The 24,812-nt window shown below is 45.5% G+C and overlaps 2 protein-coding genes across 2 annotated transcripts in view; both read right to left on the reverse strand.

Annotated features, from left to right (window-relative positions):
• LOC134582716 (vomeronasal type-2 receptor 26-like) overlaps positions 1-7,496 on the reverse strand; it is a 94,778-nt gene extending 87,282 nt beyond the window's left edge. The window contains exon 1 of the mRNA XM_063439359.1: positions 7,436-7,496. Coding sequence (XP_063295429.1) covers positions 7,436-7,496 — 61 coding nt within the window. The remainder of the gene's footprint in view (positions 1-7,435) is intronic.
• A 10,896-nt stretch (positions 7,497-18,392) lies between these two features.
• LOC134582718 (vomeronasal type-2 receptor 26-like) overlaps positions 18,393-24,812 on the reverse strand; it is a 72,369-nt gene continuing 65,949 nt past the window's right edge. Inside the window, exons 7-8 of the mRNA XM_063439360.1 lie at positions 22,221-22,331; positions 18,393-19,288 (exon numbers count right to left, since the gene is read on the reverse strand). Of these exons, the coding sequence (XP_063295430.1) occupies positions 18,393-19,288; positions 22,221-22,331 (1,007 nt within the window). The remainder of the gene's footprint in view (positions 19,289-22,220; positions 22,332-24,812) is intronic.

Below are 24,812 nucleotides of genomic sequence, written 5' to 3' on the forward strand. Positions count from 1 at the left end.
TGCTGGCATGAAAGCCGGAGGAAAGAAAGCTATTAATATGTCGAAGACAGTTGAGGTGATTCAGAAAAGTGATGAAGCGCCCAGTGTCTTTTATGGCCGATTATTGGAGGCATACCGCTTGTATACCCCCTTTAATCCGGAAGACGCAGATAATTCCCGAATGGTGAACTCCGCCTTTGTCAGCCAAGCTTACGGAGATATTAAGCGCAAGCTACAAAAGTTAGAAGGGTTTGCAGGTATGTCCATCACCCAACTAATGGAGGTAGCGAATAAGGTTTATATGAATAGGGAAACAGAAAGTAAGAAAGAGGAAGAGCGCAAGATGCGTAAAAAGGCTGATATGCTAGCGGTAGCGATCGCAGGCGTAGATAGACGGGGCCCGGATAGAGGCGATAGTAGATGGAATAGGGAGCCTTTGAGTAGGAATCAATGCGCGTATTGCAAGGAAGAAGGGCATTGGAGGAACGAATGTCCACAAAGAGAGCAGTACGAGAGAGACCAACCCAGGGCAGGTTACGGAAACTTTAGAGGCAGAGCGAGAGGTAGAGGAGGCCCCGGAGGGAGTAATGGTAATAGAGGGAGTAATGGGAACAGAGGAAGTGTTAGGGAAGACAGGTATTTTCCAGCAGCGCAAAGGTCCCGCGATAGAGAAGGTAGGGACTTTGTAGGATTGGCTGACACGGTCATGGAGGACTATTGATACCGACCGGGCTCCATCCCCCTTGGTCGAGCGGAGCCTATGGTCGATGTATCAATAGGGGGGAAAAGGAGTGCGTTCATGATCGACACTGGTGCTGAACATTCAGTGGTGACTAATCTAGTTGCTCCTCCATCTGGAAGGACTATTACTGTGATAGGAGCAACTGGAAGAAGTGCTGAAAAACCGGTTCTTAAAAGTCGACTCTGTACATTGGGAGGCCACGTAGTAAAACATCAATTCCTTTATATGCCTGAATGTCCAGTCCAATTGCTGGGACGTGATATGCTATCTAAGTTACAAGCGCAGATTACGTTCCTACCAAATGGAACAACATCCTTAAAGTTTAATGGACCTTCAGGTATTATGACATTATCCGTACCAAAGGAAGAAGAGTGGCGACTTTATACAGTGTTGACTAGCCAAAACCCTAGGAGTGATGAGTCCTTATTCAACATACCAGGAGTTTGGGCAGAGAACAACCCACCAGGACTGGCCCGCAATATTCCACCTATTAAAATCGAACTAAAACTTGGGGTTTATCCAGTGAGCCTAAGACAATACCACATCCCGCAGAAGGCCAAGAAGAACATACAATCTTATCTGTTCATACGGTATGGTATCCTAAAATTCTGTACTTCCCCCTGGAACACCCCATTGCTGCCTGTTCAAAAGCCCGGTACAGATGAGTATCGACCTGTGCAGGACTTGAGAGCAGTCAATGATGCGGTTGTTAGTATACATCCAGTCGTGCCCAATCCATATAACCTGCTTGCTTTAATTCCGGGCGGGGCTACTTACTTCACAGTCTTAGATCTCAAAGATGCCTTCTTTTGCCTCCGAATTGCCGCAGAAAGTCAATGTATCTTCGCTTTCCAATGGGAGAACGCTGTAACGGGCTCAAAACGCCAAATGACCTGGACAAGACTGCCCCAAGGGTTTAAAAATTCACCTACCCTATTTGGTTCAGCTTTAAGTCAAGATCTACTGGATTTCGAGTCCATCCCAGGAGAGTGTGTATTGTTACAGTATGTAGATGACTTGTTGATAGCAGCAGTTACAAAAGAAATATGTCAGCAAGCAACGCACGATCTACTACACATTCTCTGGAAGGCAGGATACAAGGTGTCTAGAAAGAAGGCTCAGTTGTGTTTGCCAACTGTCAAATATCTGGGATTCCATATCTCTGAAGGTCAAAGAATTATGGGGCCAGAGAGAAAAGAAGCTGTGTGCCAAATACCGATACCCAAGAATAGAAGACAAGTGCGAGAATTCTTGGGGGCAGCAGGCTTCTGTAGGATATGGATTCCCAGCTACGCGATACTGGCAAAACCTCTGTATGCAGCTATCAAAGGTACAGAGCACGACCCCTTCTTATGGACTCAAGAACAGCAAACGGCATTTGAAGATGTGAAGAAGGCTTTGATGAGTGCCCCAGCATTAGGTCAACCTGATCACACACGACCATTCTACCTGTATGTACATGAGCAAAGAAGAATGGCTGTGGGAGTATTGACACAGTACTTGGGATCATGGCAAAGACCTGTTGCCTACATGTCTAAGCAACTGGATGCAGTGGCCAGCGGACTTCCACCTTGTCTAAGAGCCGTAGCTGCAGCCACCCTGCTAGTAGCTGAAGCCGATAAACTCACTCTGGGTCAAGAACTTTATGTACGAGTCCCACATGCAGTACAGACGTTGTTGGATTACAAAGGAAATCATTGGTTTAGTAACAGCCGTATGACCAAGTATCAAGCAATGTTGTGTGAAAACCCAAGAGTGCATTTAGAGACTGTAAACACCTTAAAACCAGCTACCCTTTTGCCACAGCCTACTGAAAGTCAACATGATTGTTTGGAAGTAATGGATGAAGTATTTTCAAGTAGACCAGATCTTCGTGATTTTCCCATCCAGAACCCCGATGTTCAATATTACACCGACGGCAGTAGTTATGTGAAAGGGATCCGCTATGCAGGATATGCAGTAACAACAATAGACAAGGTGATAGAAGCTCGGCCACTGGCGAAAGGAACATCAGCACAAAAGGCAGAATTGATAGCACTGACACGAGCGTTACAATTGGCTGAAGGTTTAAGAGTGAACATCTACACGGACTCCAAGTATGCGTTTTTAACCACTCATGCCCACGGAGCTTTGTATAAAGAAAGAGGACTACTGAATTCAGAAGGCAAAGAAATCAAGTATGCAGCTGAAATCCTACAACTATTGGAAGCAGTGTGGGAGCCGAAAGAAGTCGGTATTATACATTGTCGAGCGCATCTGAGAGGAGATGGTGATGTAACCAAGGGAAATCGGATGGCAGACAGTACAGCTAAGCGTGCCGCTGAATCGGGAAGACAGGAGTATGTGGGGCATATAGCTGCTCTAATACCAACCCCACTGTCTCAATGGACTCCAGTTTATACAGCTCAAGAAGAGGAGTGGTTAAAGACTGAACCAGGAAAGTATTTGGAGAACAAGTGGTATCAGCTAGAAGATGGAAGAATAGTCATACCAGCATCACTAGCGGTAGAAATTGTCCAAAACTATCACAACGGGACACATTCTGGGAGAGACAGTACAGAAGAATCTCTCAGGAAACATTTCTACATACCAAGATTGTCCAACTTGACTCAGGCCATTGTACGCAGATGTGTAACGTGTGCTAAAAATAATGCAAGACAAGGACCAGTAAAGCCACCAGGAGTCCAGTTTATGGGGGGGCTCCCCATGTCCGATCTACAAATAGACTTTACAGTGATGCCTAAATCGGGTGGACATCGTTACCTGTTGGTAATTGTGTGCACCTATTCAGGCTGGGTAGAAGCATGTCCTACTCGTACAGAGAAAGCAGGAGAAGTTGTGAGATTCCTGTTACGAGAAATAATACCCCGATATGGACTACCCTGTTCTATAGGATCGGACAATGGTCCAGCTTTTGTTCACCAGTGCCTACAACAACTGACTCATATGCTTGGTATAAAGTGGAGGCTTCATACTGCATATAGACCCCAGAGCTCTGGTAAGGTAGAGAGAATGAATAGAACTATTAAGAACCAGTTGGCAAAAATGTGTCAGGAAACCCAACTTAAGTGGAACGTTCTCTTACCCATAGCTCTATTGCGAATCCGCAGTACCCCTACCAGAAGGATGGGCCTCTCTCCTTTTGAAATCATGTATGGGCGACCACCTCCCGTACTTGGTAACTTAAGGGGGGACTTGAGTCAGTTGGGAGAAGGAATTACCCGGCAGCAGGTTGTAGAGTTGGGTAAGACTATGGAGGAGGTACAGAAATGGGTACAAGATAGATTACCTGTGAATATTTATCCCCCAGTTCATAGTTACCATCCAGGAGATCAAGTGTGGATTAAAGAGTGGAATAATGTACCGTTAGGGCCCAAGTGGAGAGGTCCTTATGTTGTTCTTTTGTCTACCCCTACAGCGATAAAAGTAGCCGAAGTGACTCCGTGGATACATCACTCCAGGGTTAAACCAGCAGCAGTCGATTCTTGGCAAGTTACAGCAGATCCAGAGAATCCCTGCAAGATCCGGTTAAAACGCACTACTCAGTCGGAGTAACGAGGAGCTTTTGTGGATTACAAATTTTATTGTTACAGGGATTTGGTGAAGTGAGTGTTTTAGACGGCCATAATAAAGCCTGTCCGCTCACCAGCACATAGTATATAAGCCAGGAAAGTCTCGAAGGGACACCTGTGAAGACGAGCAGAACTCCATTCCCTGCAGCCCTTACATCCTGGAAGCTGAGGTGCCTTCGCACGGACGAAGACTGAGGATGACGGCGAAAGATGTGTTTTTGATAATGTTTATTTATGTGTGTTTTTATATTCAGGAAGGTAGAGGTACCGACACTCCTAGCTGTGAGGTATGCATTAAGACTACGAGAACAGGTAACCATATTTCCCAAACCCTAATTTGGCATTCACAATACGAGTGTAAAGGAGATGTATCGAGATGTAGATACCTAAATATAGACTATAGTGTGTGCCATTTAGGAGTAGGAGAACCTAAGTGCTTCAGTCCAGAGTATCAACCCCGTACAATTTGGTTGACTCTCAGGAATGGAGATCCTCAGGGGACCCTAATTAATAAGACAGTGTTAGAATCCGTACATTCTTCGGGTGTTCTGCTATTTGATGCATGTAAGGCGATATCAAGTGGTAGAAATCCGTGGAATGTATGTGGGGATCTTAGATGGGAGAGGACGTATGGGTCTAATGATAAATATATTTGTCCCAGTAGTAAAAATAAATATGTGAGTCCTAGATGCCCAAATAGAGAGTATAACTTTTGCCCATATTGGTCTTGTGTGGGGTGGGCAACTTGGGGACAGACAGTAGACAAGGACATGATAGTGACTAAGTTGCCGACTAGCCCATATTGTAAGTCTATGGAATGCAACCCAGTCCATATACTTATAAATAACCCCGACAAGTTCTTAGACAAGTATGGCAATTTATTTGGGTTTCAAATATACGGGACGGGTTTAGATCCTGGGACAATATTGTTTATAGGGATAGAGACTGATACGGTATCCTCCCAGACTCATCAAGTATACCATTCCTTTTATGAAGAGATGAGTATAGATAATAAGATCCCCCATAATGCTAAAAACCTGTTCATTGATTTGGCCGAAAGTATTGCCGGTAGTCTTAATGTTACCAACTGCTATGTGTGTGGAGGTACTAACATGGGAGACCAATGGCCTTGGGAAGCAAAGGAGGTAATGTCCGGTTCTGAGGCAGTTGAACAATTAATATCTTCACAAGCCGATTATCATATGAGTGTTAGAGGTAAATCTGAGTGGAGATTAAAGACCTCCATCATAGGTTATGTTTGCATAGCAAGGAAAGGAATAATGTATAATACTTCTGTAGGAGAATTAACTTGTCTAGGGCAAAAAGCTTATGATGATGATACTAAAAATACAACTTGGTGGTCGGCTTCAAATGTCTCAGAACCATCTAACCCGTTTGCTAGATACGCCAATTTAAAGGATGTGTGGTTTGATCTATCTATCACATCTACCTGGAGAGCCCCAGCAAATTTGTACTGGATCTGTGGTAAGAAAGCCTATTCGGAGTTGCCACAGGACTGGGATGGGGCATGTGTGTTGGGTATGCTCAAACCATCCTTCTTCTTGTTACCTATTGAAACAGGTGAGACTTTAGGTGTTAAAGTGTATAATGTGAATCATAGGAAGAAAAGGGGACCCATAGAGATAGGCGCCTGGGAAGATAATGAATGGCCTCCCCAGCGTATTATAGATTATTATGGGCCAGCCACGTGGGCAGAAGATGGTACCTTTGGTTATAGAACCCCTATTTATATGCTCAACCGTATTATAAGATTACAGGCGGTGGTTGAGATTATTACTAACGAGACATCACAAGCGCTCAATCTCCTAGCGAAGCATAATACCAGGATGAGGACAGCAGTATACCAGAATAGATTAGCCTTGGATTACCTTTTGGCAGTAGAGGGAGGTGTATGTGGGAAGTTTAACCTAAGCAATTGCTGTCTTCAAATAGATGACGAAGGGCAAGCAATAGCTGAGCTTACTAGCCATATGGTTAAACTAGCGCATGTGCCTACTCAGGTATGGAAAGGGTATAATCCAAGTAGTTGGTTTGGTAGCTGGTATGAGTGGTTTGGAGGGCTTAAGGCAGTGGTAGGTGGAGTCCTACTGATTTTAATGTTGTGTCTACTTCTACCGTGTCTTATACCCTTAGTAGTTAGGTCTGTGCAAAGCCTGATAGAAAATAGCAGAGAGGAAGGCTGCTGCACAGATAATGGCAATATATAAATATAAGGCTCTAGATCAGGGAGAACCAATGCAGGAAGATGAATGTTGAAGATTCACATCATAAGATAAGTCTGGTCTGGTTCAAGGTAACTTGCGGTGTATGCAAACTAAGGTTAAGTGATGCCTCAAGTAATTGTAAAATATCAAGAGGCATCAAAGGGGGGAATGTGGTGGAATCTCTGTAAAAATAAATTTAGTAGGCCGAGATTACCACGTGGCATGTGTACGTGCATATGCTGACGTATCGATCAGTTGGTTGCACGAGGCAAGATACGATCAGTAGTGTACGGAGCATGTGCAAGAATACAGGATATAGTATTCCCCTCCTCCATTGTGCTGGACAGGCCATGCGGTCAAACAGGAAGTTAATTCTTATTTGTGTTGATTGGTTAAGAGAATGTGCGGGTGGAGCTTAATATGGGAGGAGTTATGTGCCTATATAAGGAGCCTGCACTATTGTCCGGGGCTCAGAACTTGCTGTATTTTGGTGACATTAGTCCCTCTGAGTCCCGATCGGTGATCCAATAAAGAATCTCTTCCTTCCTGAAGAAACCTGTGTCCATCTCTCTGTGCTTCGCTTCCGTCAGTTTCTCCGGTATCAATTGGTCACCTCTACTTTCTGTCTTTCATATAAGTGGATATACCTGGATAAAGACACTGAGGATACTATTCACGATCAAGCACGCTACCCACCATTTGATCTGAGTGTGATCATTCCATTTGGATTTGTTCATGATTATTTATTGTTTATTTGGACTTTTTCATCTGGGACTTCTGTTATATATTGTTTTTATCTCCCAATATTAGATTTGGCTCAGCCCTTATTTCTTTTTCTATCATTTTTCTCTGTATCTGAAAGTGTCTGAGGGATCTCCTCTTTTAGGGTTGCTGCCTTACTGTTAATTAGTGCTTACTCTTTTTCTGTTGTAGACCTGGAACCAGGTGACCATCGATATACAAGCCAAGAGAGATCATGAGTTCCTGATGGCTAAGATGAGGGGAGGAGGTCTCCAGTGAAAATAAGTTTGCTGCAGCCTTCGGCAGAGGTGGTGCAACTGATCTAGGAAGATGTGCCCACAGATTTAATTGACATTACAACAGAGGATGTTAGCCTCCCTCCCCAGCAGCAGATGGGAACCCAGAGTGCGGAGGTACAAGCAGCCAGCTACCTAGTGGCAGATCTCAACCAAGGAAGTGGAGTTAGTTTTAGTTGGCCTCACTCCCGAGCGGCAGATTGCAATACAGTGAGAGGAGGTAAAGGTAGCCAGCCTACTTTCCCAGCAACTGAGTGCAATCTCAGCAGAAGAGTGTTGCTAAACTCTGTCTACAATAGTTGGTGGTGCAGGACTCTCGAGTATCAGCCATCGAAGTTGCAGCCACCACTCCAGCTGAAGTGCTGGCATCATTAGTGTTAATTAGTGCCACTGTCCTCTGCCCCCAACCTGCTGTTTCTGCAGGTGTGAGAGTGCAGGAGAGCTCTACATTGGTGGATGAGCCCCAGGAGCTAACTGCACCTCCAGCTGAAGCACTGGCATCGGGACAGAGTGCAGCTGGCCTCTGTCCGCAACTACTAAAAGAGGATATTTGTCCTGTATTGGTGGAGTGGACTACAACATCCACCAGTGTAATCCTTGGATGCTGAGCAGTTGGCCCAGATCCCCAACCCAATGGTATGGGGTCCTCAGCCACTCAGACATGTCTCCACTAGTAGTTAGTCATTAAGGGAGAAGAGAGTAACATTCCCCCCTCCCCAGCAGCAGCTCAAGTTACCGGGAGCAGAGACAATCGGTCTTCCTCCCCAGCGTCAGCCAGAGCAAATGGGAGCTAAGACATCTGGACCATCTCCCCAGGGGCAGAAATAGTTCCATGGTGAGGAGCTGAGTGTGCTCTCTCCTCAGCAGTAGAATGAGGAGCTCACCATAACCCTTGCTGAAGCACTGGAATCGGGACAAAGGGCCATTGTCCTCTGCCCCCAACTTGCTGTTGCTCCTGCATGTGTGAGAGTAGAGAGGCACCTATAGCTCACCATACCACCAGCTGAAGTGCTGGCATCAGGGCAGAGTGCAGCTGGCATCTGTTCCCAACTAAAAAAGGAGAAGGTTTTTTGTACCGCATTGATGGAGGGGACTACAGTCTCTACTACTGTAATCCTAGAATGTGGTGCAGTTGTTCCAAATCCCCAACTTATTGATTTAGAGACACTGGCCACTCTGAATTCTCTCCAGTGCTGATAGGATTTAAGGGAGACGGTGTAGTTGACAACTCTCTTCAGCAGCAGCTACACACTATGGGAGATCGCGAGATTGCATGGGTAAGTGACTCTTTTAAAACTGTATTCTCTCCTGAACATTGCTTTGGCCTTGGAATCAACAAAATGACCTAACTTGGGGGGAAAACCCGTTCAGAGTCTACTCCCAGGTTAGTCTCCATCGGTAGGGGGAGATATGTGATGGTAGTCACCATCACCAAGAGCTTAAAATGGACAATTCAATTAGGTATCTGAATGACTCCCATGTTTAAGTCACCCTGTGTCCATTATGGGTGCACTGTGTGTGTGTAATGCAGTTGTTTGGGGTTAAATGTTAGTTTGTGTAGCGGAACGCAGTAAGCCTGTCCTGCAAAATGCCTGTGTGACTATATTCGTTATAATTTTGCCTGTGTTGAATTGCTATTCGTCTATTTAAAGTGTGAATTGTGTGTTATTCGGTAGTTTCCATCCGTACTAATTGCTTATGGAAACTACCGAATAGAGGGACCACCCCGGAGAGAAGTGTGCCAGCAATTAAGGTTCACATTCTTTCCAAACCGCAAGTTAACCGGCTCATTAACATTGTATCTGGGTGGCCGCCATTCGGCATGCGTACACGTGGCGGCGGCCATCTTACGCATGAAAATCTCAGCGGTATTTGGTCGTCGAGTGTCTGGAACTCAAATCGGACACTCAAACAACCAAACACCGCTGAGACCTCCAGAGCTCCGTAACTGCCGAACGGAGAGACATAACGAATCCCCATTCGGTAGTAACAAAGTACCGAATGCGGGAATCACTATCTAGGTGAATTAAAGTATGGATGGCAGTTATAAATGTCTGTTTTAACTGCCGAACGGAGACCGACCGCAGGGCCCATTCTCATGGAACCCTTTTCGGATACCAACTCGTGTGCGGTCGGTCAAACTTCACCTTCCTGTAACTACCGAACCACTGGTCCGATCTGGGTGAATTTTGGATATTATATTCACCCAGATCAGGGCTACCTAGCGGTACCCTAATATTAAGGATATGTGATGGTTTAGGGGTACATCTAAGTTTGGGGTAAAGTACTGTACAAGTTAAGGGGATTATGACTCACTCTGAGGGGAGGAGATGTGTGGGAGGTAACAAGCACTGCATTGGTTACTGTCATAATTACTGTAGTTCCCTCCCTTGCATGGGAGCAGGCTTTATAAGAAACCTTGGAATAAACGATTGTCAGTTCTACTCCTGAAACTGTGTGTCGTCCAGTTATTGGGAGTGCTGTGGGGATATTGCTGTACCTTTTTACCTGTTGGAAACTCTGCTGTGGATTTACTAATGACTTGTTCCTGAGCCTTCCTTGGATCTAAAGTGGAGAATAGCTGTGAGAAATCAGCTCTCCGCTACATTGGTTGGCAGCGCTGGGATCCAGACTCACAGAGGAACAAGGATTAATGGAGATTGACCTTTCTACGCTAAAGAGAACCACATTGAAAGACCTTCTGGAAGCGAAAGGTGTTTCTGCCAGCAGCAAATCCAAAGCAACGCTTATCACCGAAGTAATGGCAGAGTACAGAGCAGAAGAGGTCCAGGCCACGGAACAAAGACCTGAAACAGAACAGGAGGAGTTCCAAAGGCATTTACAATTCAGACTGGCCTTTTATGGGGAAAACCCACCAACAGAGATCATCTCTAAAACAATGACAGAGGTGCAGGAGTTTGTGATGAGAAACAGGAGACCACAAACACCGGAAAGAAGTGCAGCAGGAGCTGTGACACAAGAGGGTAAGCCCAAAATTCCCTATCAAGCGTTTAAAACGTATGTGGAAGCAGAGGAGGATATAGATGCCTTCCTCCAAGACTTTGAGAGACTATGTACGCTGCATAACATACCAAGGGAAGAGTGGGTACCCATATTAGCAGGACGGCTGTCAGGAAGGGCAGCTGAAGCTTACCGCACTGTACCTGATGTTGAAATTAGGAACTATAGCCGGGTAAAAGAGATTATCCTGGCCCGGTATGCAATAACACCAGAGGCATACCGGAGGCGCTTCAGGGAATTGAAAAAGGCGGACAAAGATTCGCACGCAGAGTGGGCTTGCCGACTAGAAAGGGCAGCTCTTGGGTGGATGCAGTCGAGTAAAGCGCGGTCCATGGAGGACTTGTTACAAATGCTGCTGTTGGAGCAGTTTTATGAGGGGATATCCTCAGAACTACAGGAATGGGTGAGGGATCGTAACCCCACCACCCTCACCGAGGCTGCCAAAAAGGCAGATGATTTTATGGACGCTCGCAGACAAACCAAGGCAGTGAGTACCAAACCTGCCATGCGGCCACTAGGGGGGAATTCCTTCTCTCCTAACCCTCAACCCCCACCAAGACAACTTCCTCCACCAGCACCAGCGGCAGCGCAGCAGAGATACCGCACACCTGCTTCTGTGCAATGCCACCGATGCCAGAAGTGGGGACATTTCCAACGAGATTGTCCGCAGTCTAGAGACCGCACCACCTGGATCCGACCAGGGCCTCCACCACCACCACCGAGAGCAGCAGCGCATCACTACCAGGACGAGGTACCACTTCCCTACAGCTCTGCCGTTCCAGTCACGACTGTGGAACAGTGGGAAGTGCTACATGAGGCCAACCCCTTACAAGCACAGGCAGATAATCGACAGCACCATAGGCAGACCGTGTATCTGGAAGGGAAGCCTATGCAGGGGCTCAGAGACTCGGGAGCCACCATCACCCTGGTGCAAAGTCATTTGGTTTCTGACAAAGCCAAACTGAATAAGACTGTGGCTGTCAGGGTTGCAGGGGGAGCCGTGTATCGGCTAGACACAGCCAGGGTACACTTGCATTGGGGTGCGGGGTTCGGGAATGTGGAAGTGGGACTAATGCCGCAATTACCTGCTGAGGTGGTCCTAGGGAATGATCTGGGCAAACTCACCTCCGCATTTGAACCACAAACTACTGAGGAAGCACACCCAGTAGTCACCAGGCAACAGGCCCGCACCCAACACAACAACGCACTGCCGGAGGTCCAGGTAAGAGATTCCTCCCCTTCCCTAGACTGTATCCCTTGGGCCCCTCCTGACGAGTTTGTAGCCGAGGTGATCACTGACCCTACCTTACAGGTATACCGAGACAAGGTCACCTCTATCCAACCGGGGGCGGAGGGGGAAAGATTTGTATGGGGCCGACAGTTATTATACCGGGAAATGAGTAAACAGATAGCTGGGTCAGACCCCATTGCTACCAGACAGCTGGTGGTACCTCAGAGGTACCGAACCGAATTACTCCGGATAGCGCACGATATTCCGCTATCCGGACATTTGGGGGTCAGCCGTACCAGATATCGGCTGACCCAAAGTTTCTTCTGGCCAGGGATTAGCCAGGAGGTGCGCAGGTATTGTAATACCTGCGATACATGCCAGAGGGTGGGAAAGAGGGGGGATAAGCGTAAGGCGAAGCTGCACCCCCTACCCATAATTGAGGAACCCTTTCATAGGGTTGCCGTAGATATTGTAGGCCCCTTCCGGAAGCCTAGCCCATCGGGCAAACGGTACATTTTTACCGTAGTGGACTACGCCACTCGCTACCCCGAGGCAGTAGCCTTAACTAATATACATGCAGAGACGGTGGCTGAGGCGCTGATGCAGATTTTCTCCCGGATGGGGTTACCCAGGGAGATCATTTCGGATCAGGGCACTCAGTTCACGGCAGAGGTCACCCAACAACTCTGGAAGTTCTGTAAAATTAAGCCCATAATTAGTGCTCCGTACCACCCCCAGACTAATGGGCTCTGCGAACGGTTCAATGGCACCTTAAAACAGATGCTCCGAACCTTCGCAGAGACTCACCGAGACTGGGAAAAATTCCTGCCGCACTTACTGTTTGCTTACCGGGAGGTGCCGCAGGAATCTACGGGATTTTCCCCCTTTGAACTGCTATTCGGGAGGAGAGTAAGGGGACCCCTGGACTTGATTAGAGAACACTGGGAGGGAGACCGTAGCGCTGACGGCACCCCTATTGTACCCTATGTGTTGGCCCTCCGAGATCGCCTGGAAGCGCTCACAAAGACGGTAAAGGAAAACCTACAGGCAGCTCAGACGCGTCAGCGCACCTGGTACGATAGAGGCGCCAGGGACCGCAGCTTTCAGGTCGGGCAGAAAGTTTTAATTCTAAAACCTGTCCGACACGATAAGCTACAGGCCGCCTGGCAAGGCCCTTATAGAGTGGTAGAACAACGATGTGACACCACTTATATAATTGGCCACTGCGCAGGGAATGGGGGGGCGACGCATGATCCATGTGAACATGCTGAAACCTTACCAGGAACGTTCAGAGGAGGTGACGGCTATCTGCGCCCCCACCTCTGAAGAAGGCGACAGCCTACCCCTCCCCGATCTGTTAGAGGACGGACAGCTGGCTGGGGATTTAGGAGCAGTTGTATTGGGGGATCGGTTGAGCCCACAGGAGCGTATCAAGGTACAACAACTACTGCAAGAAAAGCAGGAGACCTTTTCTAATGTACCTGGATACACCCCTCTGGCTACCCACCGAGTAGAAACCCCTGGTCAACTTCCCATGCGCCAGACCCCGTACCGCATCCCTGAAGTGGTACGGGAGAATATGCGCAAAGAGATTGAGGAGATGATACAGTTAGGAGTAATTGAGCCCTCAGATAGCCCCTGGGCTTCTCCAGTGGTCCTCGTACCAAAGCGGGACGGCACGACCCGCTTTTCCGTGGACTACAGGAGATTGAATGAAAAGACAGTATCCGACGCATACCCGATGCCTAGGATAGATGAGTTACTGGACCGGATGGCCAGGGGTCAATACCTTACCACTATTGATTTGTGTAAAGGGTATTGGCAGATTCCCTTGGCCCCGGACGCCATCCCTAAGTCCGCCTTTGTCACCCCATTCGGCCTGTACCAATTTAAGGTCATGCCGTTTGGGATGAAAAACGCGCCGGCTACCTTCCAGCGGATGGTGGACCGCCTCCTAGACGGGTTCCAAGACTATACCTGCGCATATCTCGATGATATTGCCATATTTAGCGATACCTGGCAGGAACACTTGGCCCATATAGGAGCGGTTCTAGACAGGATCAGGGAGGCTGGTTTGACCCTAAAACCAGCGAAATGTAGCATTGGGATGGCCGAGGTACAGTACCTGGGCCACAGAGTGGGTTGTGGTAAGCAAAAGCCGGAACCAGCCAAAGTAGAGGCGGTAGCACAGTGGCCTACCCCGAAAACTAAAACCCAGGTGTTAGCCTTCCTAGGGACAGCAGGGTATTACCAGAAGTTTGTGCCCAATTATAGTGCCCTGGCCAAACCCCTCACTGACCTAACACGTAAAAACCTTCCCCGCCAAGTAACCTGGACCCCGGAGTGTGAGCAGGCATTCCAACACTTGAAAGATGCACTTGTTAATGCCTTGGCCGCTCCCAATCCAACTAAACGTTTTCTTGTTCACACAGACGCTTCTATGTTTGGATTGGGGGCAGTACTAAGCCAAATCGGGCCGATGGCGGAGAACATCCAGTGGCTTACATCAGTCGCAAACTTTTACCCCGGGAAGTAAGCTACGCCGCCATCGAGAAGGAATGCCTGGCTGTGGTGTGGGCCTTGAAGAAATTGCAACCCTATTTGTATGGACAGGCTTTTTCTTTGCTCACGGATCACAACCCGTTAGTCTGGCTGAACCGGGTGGCTGGGGACAATGCCAGGCTGCTGCGCTGGAGTTTGGCGCTGCAGCCTTTTGACTTTAACATTCAATACCGCCCGGGTAAGCAAAATGGAAACGCCGACGGGTTGTCACGACAAACTGATCTGGAGAAATGATCCGTGAGCACCCCGGTCATCCCCAAGCCGATCCGTGTGGGATCAGACTGTGTATGCCGGCTTGTGGGCAAGGGGGAGCAGTGTAGCGGAACGCAGTAAGCCTGTCCTGCAAAATGCCTGTGTGACTATATTCGTTATAATTTTGCCTGTGTTGAATTGCTATTCGTCTATTTAAAGTGTGAATTGTGTGTTATTCGGTAGTTTCCATCCGTACTAATTGCTTATGGAAACTACCGAATAGAGGGACCACCCCGGAGAGAAGTGTGCCAGCAATTAAGGTTCACATTCTTTCCAAACCGCAAGTTAACCGGCTCATTAACATTGTATCTGGGTGGCCGCCATTCGGCATGCGTACACGTGGCGGCGGCCATCTTACGCATGAAAATCTCAGCGGTATTTGGTCGTCGAGTGTCTGGAACTCAAATCGGACACTCAAACAACCAAACACCGCTGAGACCTCCAGAGCTCCGTAACTGCCGAACGGAGAGACATAACGAATCCCCATTCGGTAGTAACAAAGTACCGAATGCGGGAATCACTATCTAGGTGAATTAAAGTATGGATGGCAGTTATAAATGTCTGTTTTAACTGCCGAACGGAGACCGACCGCAGGGCCCATTCTCATGGAACCCTTTTCGGATACCAACTCGTGTGCGGTCGGTCAAACTTCACCTTCCTGTAACTACCGAACCACTGGTCCGATCTGGGTGAATTTTGGATATTATATTCACCCAGATCAGGGCTACCTAGCGGTACCCTAATATTAAGGATATGTGATGGTTTTAGGGGTACATCTAAGTTTGGGGTAAAGTACTGTACAAGTTAAGGGGATTATGACTCACTCTGAGGGGAGGAGATGTGTGGGAGGTAACAAGCACTGCATTGGTTACTGTCATAATTACTGTAGTTCCCTCCCTTGCATGGGAGCAGGCTTTATAAGAAACCTTGGAATAAACGATTGTCAGTTCTACTCCTGAAACTGTGTGTCGTCCAGTTATTGGGAGTGCTGTGGGGATATTGCTGTACCTTTTTACCTGTTGGAAACTCTGCTGTGGATTTACTAATGACTTGTTCCTGAGCCTTCCTTGGATCTAAAGTGGAGAATAGCTGTGAGAAATCAGCTCTCCGCTACAGTTTGCTCTCCTGTCTTGATAATGCTTGCAATTAACTGGGTGGATTTGGCTGTGGAGCCTGTACAGCGCCACCTGTTGGTTGCAAGGATCTAGCAACAGCGATATGCACTACCTGAATAGCAAGACTTGCTAATTTGCATATTCAGGTAGATTTGCATATTGCTAATTCTGCAGGCAGGAGAGATATTTTCTGGTTATTATTGTCTTCCCTGTCCCTTTATATATATGCCATTGTGTTATAACAAGTTGCTGTATGTTGTCTGCTATGATTTGACTGTTTGTAATTTTATTGAAGTTGTCATAGCAATCTAAGTGTAATGAACATATGGGCTAGTCCCGAGTTAAAATAAAGTTTTGTATGTTAGTTCCTATAGGAACTTGTCTCCTGTATGGATTGGTAGGGATCCCAGTGACAGAATCCTCTGACCTGTTTGCTTGTTGCAGGATCCCTCTAGCCCTGGGATAAAGCAAGAGAGTTAGGCCAGAAAGCCACAATAACTATAATCAATGCAAATAGAGCTGCAGAGGTATAGGCAGGGGGGACGATACCTGCCTGGAAGAAAGGCTGCAGTGTAAAAGGTAGGTGGGGAAAATACCTGCTTGGAAGGAGAGCTTTGGTCATTGGAAGCTGGACCTTGGTCCAGGGTGGGAGTGGGAGCAATGGTGAGACCCTGGCCAAGCATCAGTGGCTAGGGGCTGAAGTGCTGATGGTGTCCTGGCGATAGCTAGTAAGCGTGTTTGGCGGACGTACCCAGTCAGGGTAACAGGTGGTCTTCCACAGCAACCTATTCATTAGTTCTCCCTTTGTGTCACTAAACCCCACTCATTGTAAGCTCATTGAGAAGGGCCCTCAACCCCTCTGTTTCTGTGCATCCATTTGTCTGGTCACAATTACGTTTCTGTTAGTCCACACATTGTACAGCGCTACTGAATTTTGCTGGCGCTATATAAATAAAATAATAATAATAATTACAAATACATGCTGTTTGCTGACAACAGACTGACATAGACTGAGGTGTAATTGCTATGCGGGAATATATTGAGCTTCACAGCCATATACACTGTGCCTTTTTGATTGCTTGAGTTGCCATATGTGGGTATCCTCTGGTTCTCCAGTCCCCCGATGCAGAGCAAGTCCAGGGGCAATGCTCAGTTGAAAAAGTCCCTCCCCCAAACCAATCTTCAGATGAAGACAATCTTGGTGCGCCTCAGAATCTCGACATGGTGGACGAGTGGCACGCAGTTAGATCTGCCTCTGACGAGGAGGACTGGCAAGACCAAACCCATTCCGACTCCAAGTACATGATCGAACCCGTGCTAGTTGATGAGTACCAAGAAAAGGGTACCTGCACGTCTCTGCCCACAACTACTGGAGAAGGGTATTTTCTGGACGAAATTGGGGTACCCATGTTCGATCCATGGCCTATATGACAGCCCAGGTCGTCTGAATGGACACAGCTGGATCGTCTGGCACAATTAATCCACTATTGGCCCCGCAAGCCACCAGACAAGGAAGTGCAGGCACGCCTACAAGCGGAATGCCCCCGCCCCTCCTCTCAGACAAGGTGGCTAAAAATCCGGAGTTTGACACCACGGTACTGTTTTTTTCATGTCCAGGGCTGGCGGGGACCCTAGGAAGGGCATCGAGAAGGGGTTGAAGTCTTCACAAGACAAGGTGTTGGATCTATTAGGCCCATTGATGAAGATACTATTCTTTGCTAATCTGGCCCACTCATTGGGCATGCAGTTGTACCCAAAGACCTTAAGAGTGTGGCCTTCTCATGGGGCATGCAGTTGCACCCAAAGAGTGGGCCCAGTGCTCTATCTGCATGCTGGGCAATGCCAATGCAGCACCCTGTACAGAGAGATGTAAGACAGCACTGTTGATAATGGATTCAAAGCTCTTGGGATTGGGCTCCAAAGAACTCCTTCCCTGCCGGCTGCCAGCACAGCTCCTTCGGACCTGGGAGGTAGATCACTGGTCTGTGAAGGCACATAGTAGGGCCGGTGCTTGGATAGCACTGGCCCTGCAGGGGACTCCTGCAGGACTAATAATGGGAATGGCATTAAATTGGCACTGTCACTTCCCAATCATTTTCTCTTCTATTTACTCTTCTATTTCTAAGTAATAACATAAAAAAGAAGGGACTAGGCAGGGTCAGAGTCAAATTTTGGAGTTACAGTTAAGCCTCCCCACCATCTTTAAATTTTACCAACAATCACTGAAACACCCCACTCACAACCAGTAAAAAACATCCAGTAATTGACACCACTGACAATGCTATTTTTGCTTTACCCAGTGCCTGTGTGGGCGAGTCTCCATTTATGCACTGTTTAATGTTGATATATAGGGTTGGGTGGATATATTTCATGTTGCTTTTGGTTTTATTTCGCCATCTAGGTCTTCCTTTTAGAGTATATTTTAACTCTTGTTAACTATGCATCTTATCTGCCTAAACATATCTTGTACAGCGTATTCATAAATATTAGTTTTACAAAATATTTTTAGTCATCTCACTGTTTGTCAGCTTCCCCTACAAGCATAAATCAAATTAATCAGAAAGCAGTATTTTTTTTTTAAATATTAATTTATTAAATATATTCATAAATTTGAGTTGCTAAATACACACATTTTAAAGAATGCAAATTTCTTCAATTATTGTTTTATCATGAATGCCCTAGTGTTTCTTTCTGGTCTAATAAGTATAACATAACACTTGGGAATAAATATACACCCCAGAAACCCAGTGCTAGATGTCAGGATTGCAAATATCTCCACAGCCACAATGTACTTCCCTTTGGTGCTCAGATAGGCTGGGATAAAGGAGATCCACACACTGAGGAATACTAACATGCTGAATGTGATCAACCTGGCTTCGTTGAACATATCAGGAAGGTTCCGAGCTAAAAAAGCTATAAAGAAACTAACAAAGGCCAGAAATCCCATGTAACCCAGCACACTATAAAATCCAATCTGTGACCCATCATTACATTCAGCTACTATCGTCCCAACTTCAACTTCCATATTTTCATGTGGGAAAGGAGGAGAAATTCCTAACCATGCACAACATATTATTACTTGTATCAAGGAACAACACAGTAAAATGGAATTAGAAGATCTGGATCCAACCCAGTTTTTTAACTTGCTTCCCGGCTTGGTCGCATTAAATGCAATAATAACTGTCACTGTTTTGGCCAAAATGGATGAGACAGAGATGGAGAAAATTATTCCAAACACAGTTTGTCTTAGAATACAAGTTAATTTATGTGGATAACCAATAAATAGCAAAGAACATAAAAAACAAATTTTTAGAGAGACGAGAAGAATGAAGCTTAGATCTCGGTTGTTAGCTTTCACAACTGGGGTATTTCGATGTTTTATGAGAATAGTTGTAACCAAACAAGTGATAAGAAATAACAACACTGATGCCACAGCCAGAGATTCACCAAGTAGATCTTCATAGGAGAGGTATGTTATGAGTTTAGGGATACATGTGTCTTTCTTCTCATTAGGCCATAGACGGTCTGGACACTTTGTACATGTTTCCATATCTATAAACAGAACATAATATATTTAAAAAGATAATGTTAAAATATTTTCATTGAGGAGTTCTGTGCAAAATGTTATATATTAAAGGGACACTATAGTCACCAGAACAACTACAGCTTATTGTATTTGTTCTGGTGAGTAGAATTATCCCCTTTAGGCAGTGTTCACATTACAACCTAGAGATAACTCCACTGGCCACTTCTCAGATGGCTGCTAGAGGTGCTTCCTGGGGCAGTACTGCACAGTGTCAGTGCAAGGACTTTTGGGTACACAGGCTAAGATGATTTTGGTGCCCTCCACCTCCCCCCCATCCCCCACCCTAAAGCATCTTTACCTGTGTGCCTCTTAACCCACCTCTTTCTTCTTACCACCTTTTTTTAAAATGTCTTACCCCCTTTAGTGTATCTTTTCCCCTATTTTTCGCCATTGTGTGTCTTACACCTCCCTTGTGTATCTTTCACAACCCCCTTTGTGTGTATTACTCCCCCCAGCCCATTTGTGTGTCTCCTTCTCTCCCAGCCCGTTTGTGTTTTTTACTCTTACCAGCTCATTTATGTATTTCTCTTCCACTACCAGCCTGTCTATCTCCTCCCAGCCACTCTGTGTCTCTTTTTAATCCAGCCCCTATGTGTCTTTTTCACGCCAGACCCTTTGTATTTCCACCCCCAGGCCCTTCTGTGTGTCACTTTCATCCCCAGCCAATCTGTGAACTTCCTCACCCCCAGGCCCATCGGTGTGTCATTCACCCCCCTCATGTCCCTCTTTGTGTCTTTCTCCCTACTCAGGCACCCCAGTGTGCAACTCTCCCCTCCATGTCCCTTAGTGTTCCTCTCTCCTACCCTCTATGTCTATTAGTGTTCTTTACCCCCCTTACCTTTCTCTTAGTGCCCCCTCATTTCCTTTAATGTTCCTCTCCCTTCTCTTTTAAAGGACCCTCTACCCCAGTGTTCCTTTTCCCTTCCCTCCCTTGAACCTTAGTGCCCCCCTTTAATGTTCCTCTCTCTCCACCCTATTGTTCCTCTCCCCTCCATCTTTTTTAGTGTTCTCCACCCACTTCCCCATAGTGTTCTCCCCCCAGTCCCCCCTCCACATAGTTTTCTTCCCCCTCCCTCATAGTGTCCCCCCTCCCATCCCCCATAGTGTTCTTCCCCTCCCTCCCCCATTGTGTTCTTCCCCCCTACCCTGTCCCATTGTGTTCTTCCCCCTCCCCTGTCCTATTGTGTTCTTCCCCCCTCCCATGTCCCATAGTGTTTTCCCCCTCCCCTGTCCCATAGTGTTATGTTCCTCTCCCCTGTCCCATAGTGTTCTTTCCCCACTCCCCTGTCCCATAGTGTAGTTCCCCCCTCCCTTGTGTCATAGTGTTCTTTCCCCCCTCCTTTGTCCCATAGTGTTCTTTCCTCCCCCTTCCCTGTCCCATAGTGTTCTTTTCCCCCAACCTCCCACTGTTCCATAGTGTTCCTTACCACCCCCCCATAGTGTTCCTTACCACCCGCCCATGTCCCATAGTGTTCCTTACAACCCCCATCCCATAGTGTTCTTTATCTCCCCTCCCCTATCCTATAGTGCTCTTCCACCCCCCCATCCAGTTTCCTTTACTCGGCCGGACTGACAGGAAGTGTTCTCTCAGTAAGCACTTCCTTTAAGTCCGACCAGGTTACTGGCAGGACTGGCAGGAGGGAGCGCTGTGTGCCACTCCAATATAACGATCCCCGGGCAAGTGGCCGCTTGTTCCACCTTATGAATGCGCCTGCCCTGGTCTAAGATTGCAGAATTGTATCTGGGAAGATTCAAAAACAGCTGAATAGGCCTACAAAGCTAGGTTTTGAGGTTGCCACATTTAAGACTATACTGGGAAGCTAGTTCACTAATGCATGTAAGTAGGATGCAAAGTATGTACTTAAAGGATCTTGATTGGTGGGAGATTGAAAACTCGATGTACGGTTGATGTTCGGTCTACCCAATTTGGTCAACTGGTATGTGCTGTTTCATACAAACCAAATTGTCAGGTTCACCCCAAATTAAGGGAGGAGTATGAAGCCTATCCAACTTAATTAAGGCAGGACAAGTGTCCTTTGAGTCAGTCAATTCTAAATCTATCAGGTAGGGGTTTATGCCGTCTGTCTTGCCAGTCTGTTGTTTGTTGCAAGTAAGTGGCATAAGGATATAACTTAAAGGATTTAACCCTCAAATCTCGACTTTACCATCTCTAGCTTCACATTCCATAATACAAAATCCTTTTTTTTTTTAATCTAATATCCCTAAATAATGAGTGCTGGATATGCAGATCTCTATATTATCATATTACATTGTTGGTGCAAAACATAAAAGTACCTAGAGCCTTAAATGATCACTATAGGGTCAGGAACACAAACATGTATTATGTAAAACCACAATCTAGCCCCCCTGGGCCCCTAATGCCTCCATAAATATAGTAAAAATCTTACTGTATTCAAGCCTGAAGCTGCTGGCTCTGCCCTGTCTGCCTCAGAAAAACAAGCAGTCTGCTGACATCATCAGAAGTGGTAGCCTGATCCAATCACAATGCTTCCTCATAGGATTGGCTGAGACTGACAAGGAGGCAGATCAGGGGCAGAGCCAGCATTATTCAAACACAGCCCCGACCAATCAGCATTTCCAGATGAATTCAATCAATGAATTTCTATGAGGAAGGTTCAGTGTCTGCATGCAGAGGGAGTAGATACCGAATGTTTAGATGCATTTTAGGCAGCCATGACCCCGGAAGGATCTCTAACAGCCATCTGAGGAGTGGCCAGCGAAGTTATCACTAGGCTGTAATGTAAACAGAAGCTAGAAGGTAATAATTCTACTCACCAGAACAACTTAAATAAGCTGTAGTTGTTCTGGTGACTATAGTGTCCCTTTAATGAGTTGAACAGGATATTATATTTGAATGATTCCAAGACATTCACTTACCTGTGTCATTGGTTATTTCACCTTGAGGACAATGGACACAATCGTAGCAACAGGAGAACCGGGATTGTTTGTAGGATTTTCTGTACCCAGGGATACAGCTTTCACTGCACACTGAGTGCTGGGTCTGGAAATAAAACACACAATAGCTTTATCTGTCTGTCTGTCCATTTTTATTTTTTTTTCATTGTAATTCATAATGTTTTATCTGAATAAAAACTATATTATAAAAACATTAACACAAAGGTAGGGTAGGGCTGCGCCACAATACAACAATAACATGTAGGTATATTTTTTTATAGTTCCAAAAGTCTTATATAAGGTACTTGAAACCAATAGGGTCTTAGAGCCAGACGGTGGTGTTCTTTACACTTCACAGATGTCCGTATGTGCAGAGAGGGGCGATAAGAAGTGAAGAAGCTAATAGTGCATTACGTCTCACTGGGTATAGATAAGACAGTAAAATAATAGGGTTACTCTCTCATTTGGTACAACTTAAGCCAACTCTGGTGTGTATCCCCACTTAAAGGATATGGTGTGAATGTTCTTGATGATGGAAGTGTCGGGAACCCGAAACGACAAAATAAAAGGCAAGGATAGTGCTCTCAATAAAATATAAATACTTGGTAAGATATAATAAAAATTATACTCACAAAGCTAGAGCAGGCTAACTGATCTACGACAACAAGATCGGTAGTATGATCCCTACATGGGATTCTTTGGAGTACAACAGGGTAAAAGTTGTAGATGGCAGGTTTGTTTGAAGAATAAAACAATAAAAGATAATCGCACAAATACTAAAGTGACGAAAATCTATTTATTAGTTAATAAAGGCAATAAACATACTTCCAAATGCATTTTGGCCTTTTAATGTTTTTCCACACCTAATATGGCTGCCATACCTGTTTAGCATACCTATTCCATTCATCCTCCCCCCCCCCCCTAAGATGGCCGCCGTGAACGTCTATTTTTTTTAATTTAGTTATACATTAGTTAACCCATCTATCTCCCACCACTAAATATGTGGTCATAAACACTCCCCCTCCCTGTCCGGTTTCCAACAAAGAGCCAAGTTTTGTGGCTGGCTCTCATGTCGGCAAATATATTTGCCGACATGTAGTTTATTAACCCAGCACTACAGCCCCCATAAGGCATAGCGAGCCTGCTATTATGATTTAATTCCTTTCCTAATGTGTTTTACACCCCACCTCCTATAGAATGTAAGCTCGATCGAGCAGGGTCCTCTTCAACCTATTGTTCCTGTAAGTTTATTTGTAATTGTCCTATTTATAGTTAAATCCCCTCTCATAATATTGTAAAGCGCTACGGAATCTGTTGGCGCTATATAAATTGCAATAATAATAATAATAATAATAATAATAATAATGATGCTCTGACGACATGTTTCGGCAATCAATACCGAAAATAAACCTAGAAATGCTTGTTTTATGTAATATTATATACATTTTGATCCCCTAATGTTAGATCTTCAAATATTTAAATGTATTATGTTGTTATTTATATGCAATCACATTCTATATGCAATCACATTCTATTCTGCTATTGGACAAAGCAATTTGGCACCAATTTTAATTTGTATTATACCTATATAAACTTCAACATGCCAGGTTGAGTGTTTTTACTCCATTGATAAAACCTTTTATTGTGAAACACGTTTGGATATATGCTATTAGCAATAATCAGCATGGTTTTACGAGACAACTAACCTAATTGCATTCTATGAAGAAGTAAGTAGAAGTATAGATCAGGGTGTTGCAGTGGATGTGATCTTCTTGGATTTTGCCAAGGCATTTGATATGGTTCCTCACAAGAGGTTAGTCTTCAAACTAAAAGAAATTGGTCTAGATTAATATTCTTGTACTTGGGTCGAACATTGGCTTAAGGATAAAGTTGTACTTGGGTCGAACATTGGCTTAAGGACGGAGTTGTCATTAATGTTAAATTTTCAGGCTGGACAAAAGTGGTAAGTGGTGTCCCTCAGCGTTCTGTTTTGGGACTGCTTCTATTGAACATATTTATAAATGATCTTGAAATAGGCATTGAAAGCCATGTTTTAGTGTTTGCAGATGACACAAAACTTTGTAAAGTAATAAAATGTGAGCAGGATATTGCCTTGCTGCAGAGGGATTTAGATAGATTGGGGGACTGGGCACTAAAATGGCAGAATAAATTTAATGTAGAGAAATGCAAAGTTATGCACTTCGGGGTCAAGAATGCACAAGCAACTTACACCTGAAATGGTAGTGAATTAGGGATAACCACACATGAGAAGGATTTGGGAATTGTTATAGACAACAAATTAGGTAGCAATATGTAACGTCAATCAGCAGTTACTAAGGACAGTAAGGTTTTGTCATACATAAATAGGGGCATAAATTCTCGGGCTGAAAATATAATTTTGCCTCTTTATAAATCGCTGGTAAGACCACACCTTGAATATGCTGTGCAATCTTGGATACCCTTTCTAAAGAAGGACATCATGGCACTCAAAAAAGTGCAAAGACGAGCTACAAAATTGATAAAAGGAATGGAGCGTTTTAGTTATGAAGAAAGGTTAAAAAATTTAAATCTCTT

Source organism: Pelobates fuscus, chromosome 13 (assembly GCF_036172605.1).
Source record: "Pelobates fuscus isolate aPelFus1 chromosome 13, aPelFus1.pri, whole genome shotgun sequence".
NCBI lineage: Eukaryota > Metazoa > Chordata > Amphibia > Anura > Pelobatidae > Pelobates > Pelobates fuscus.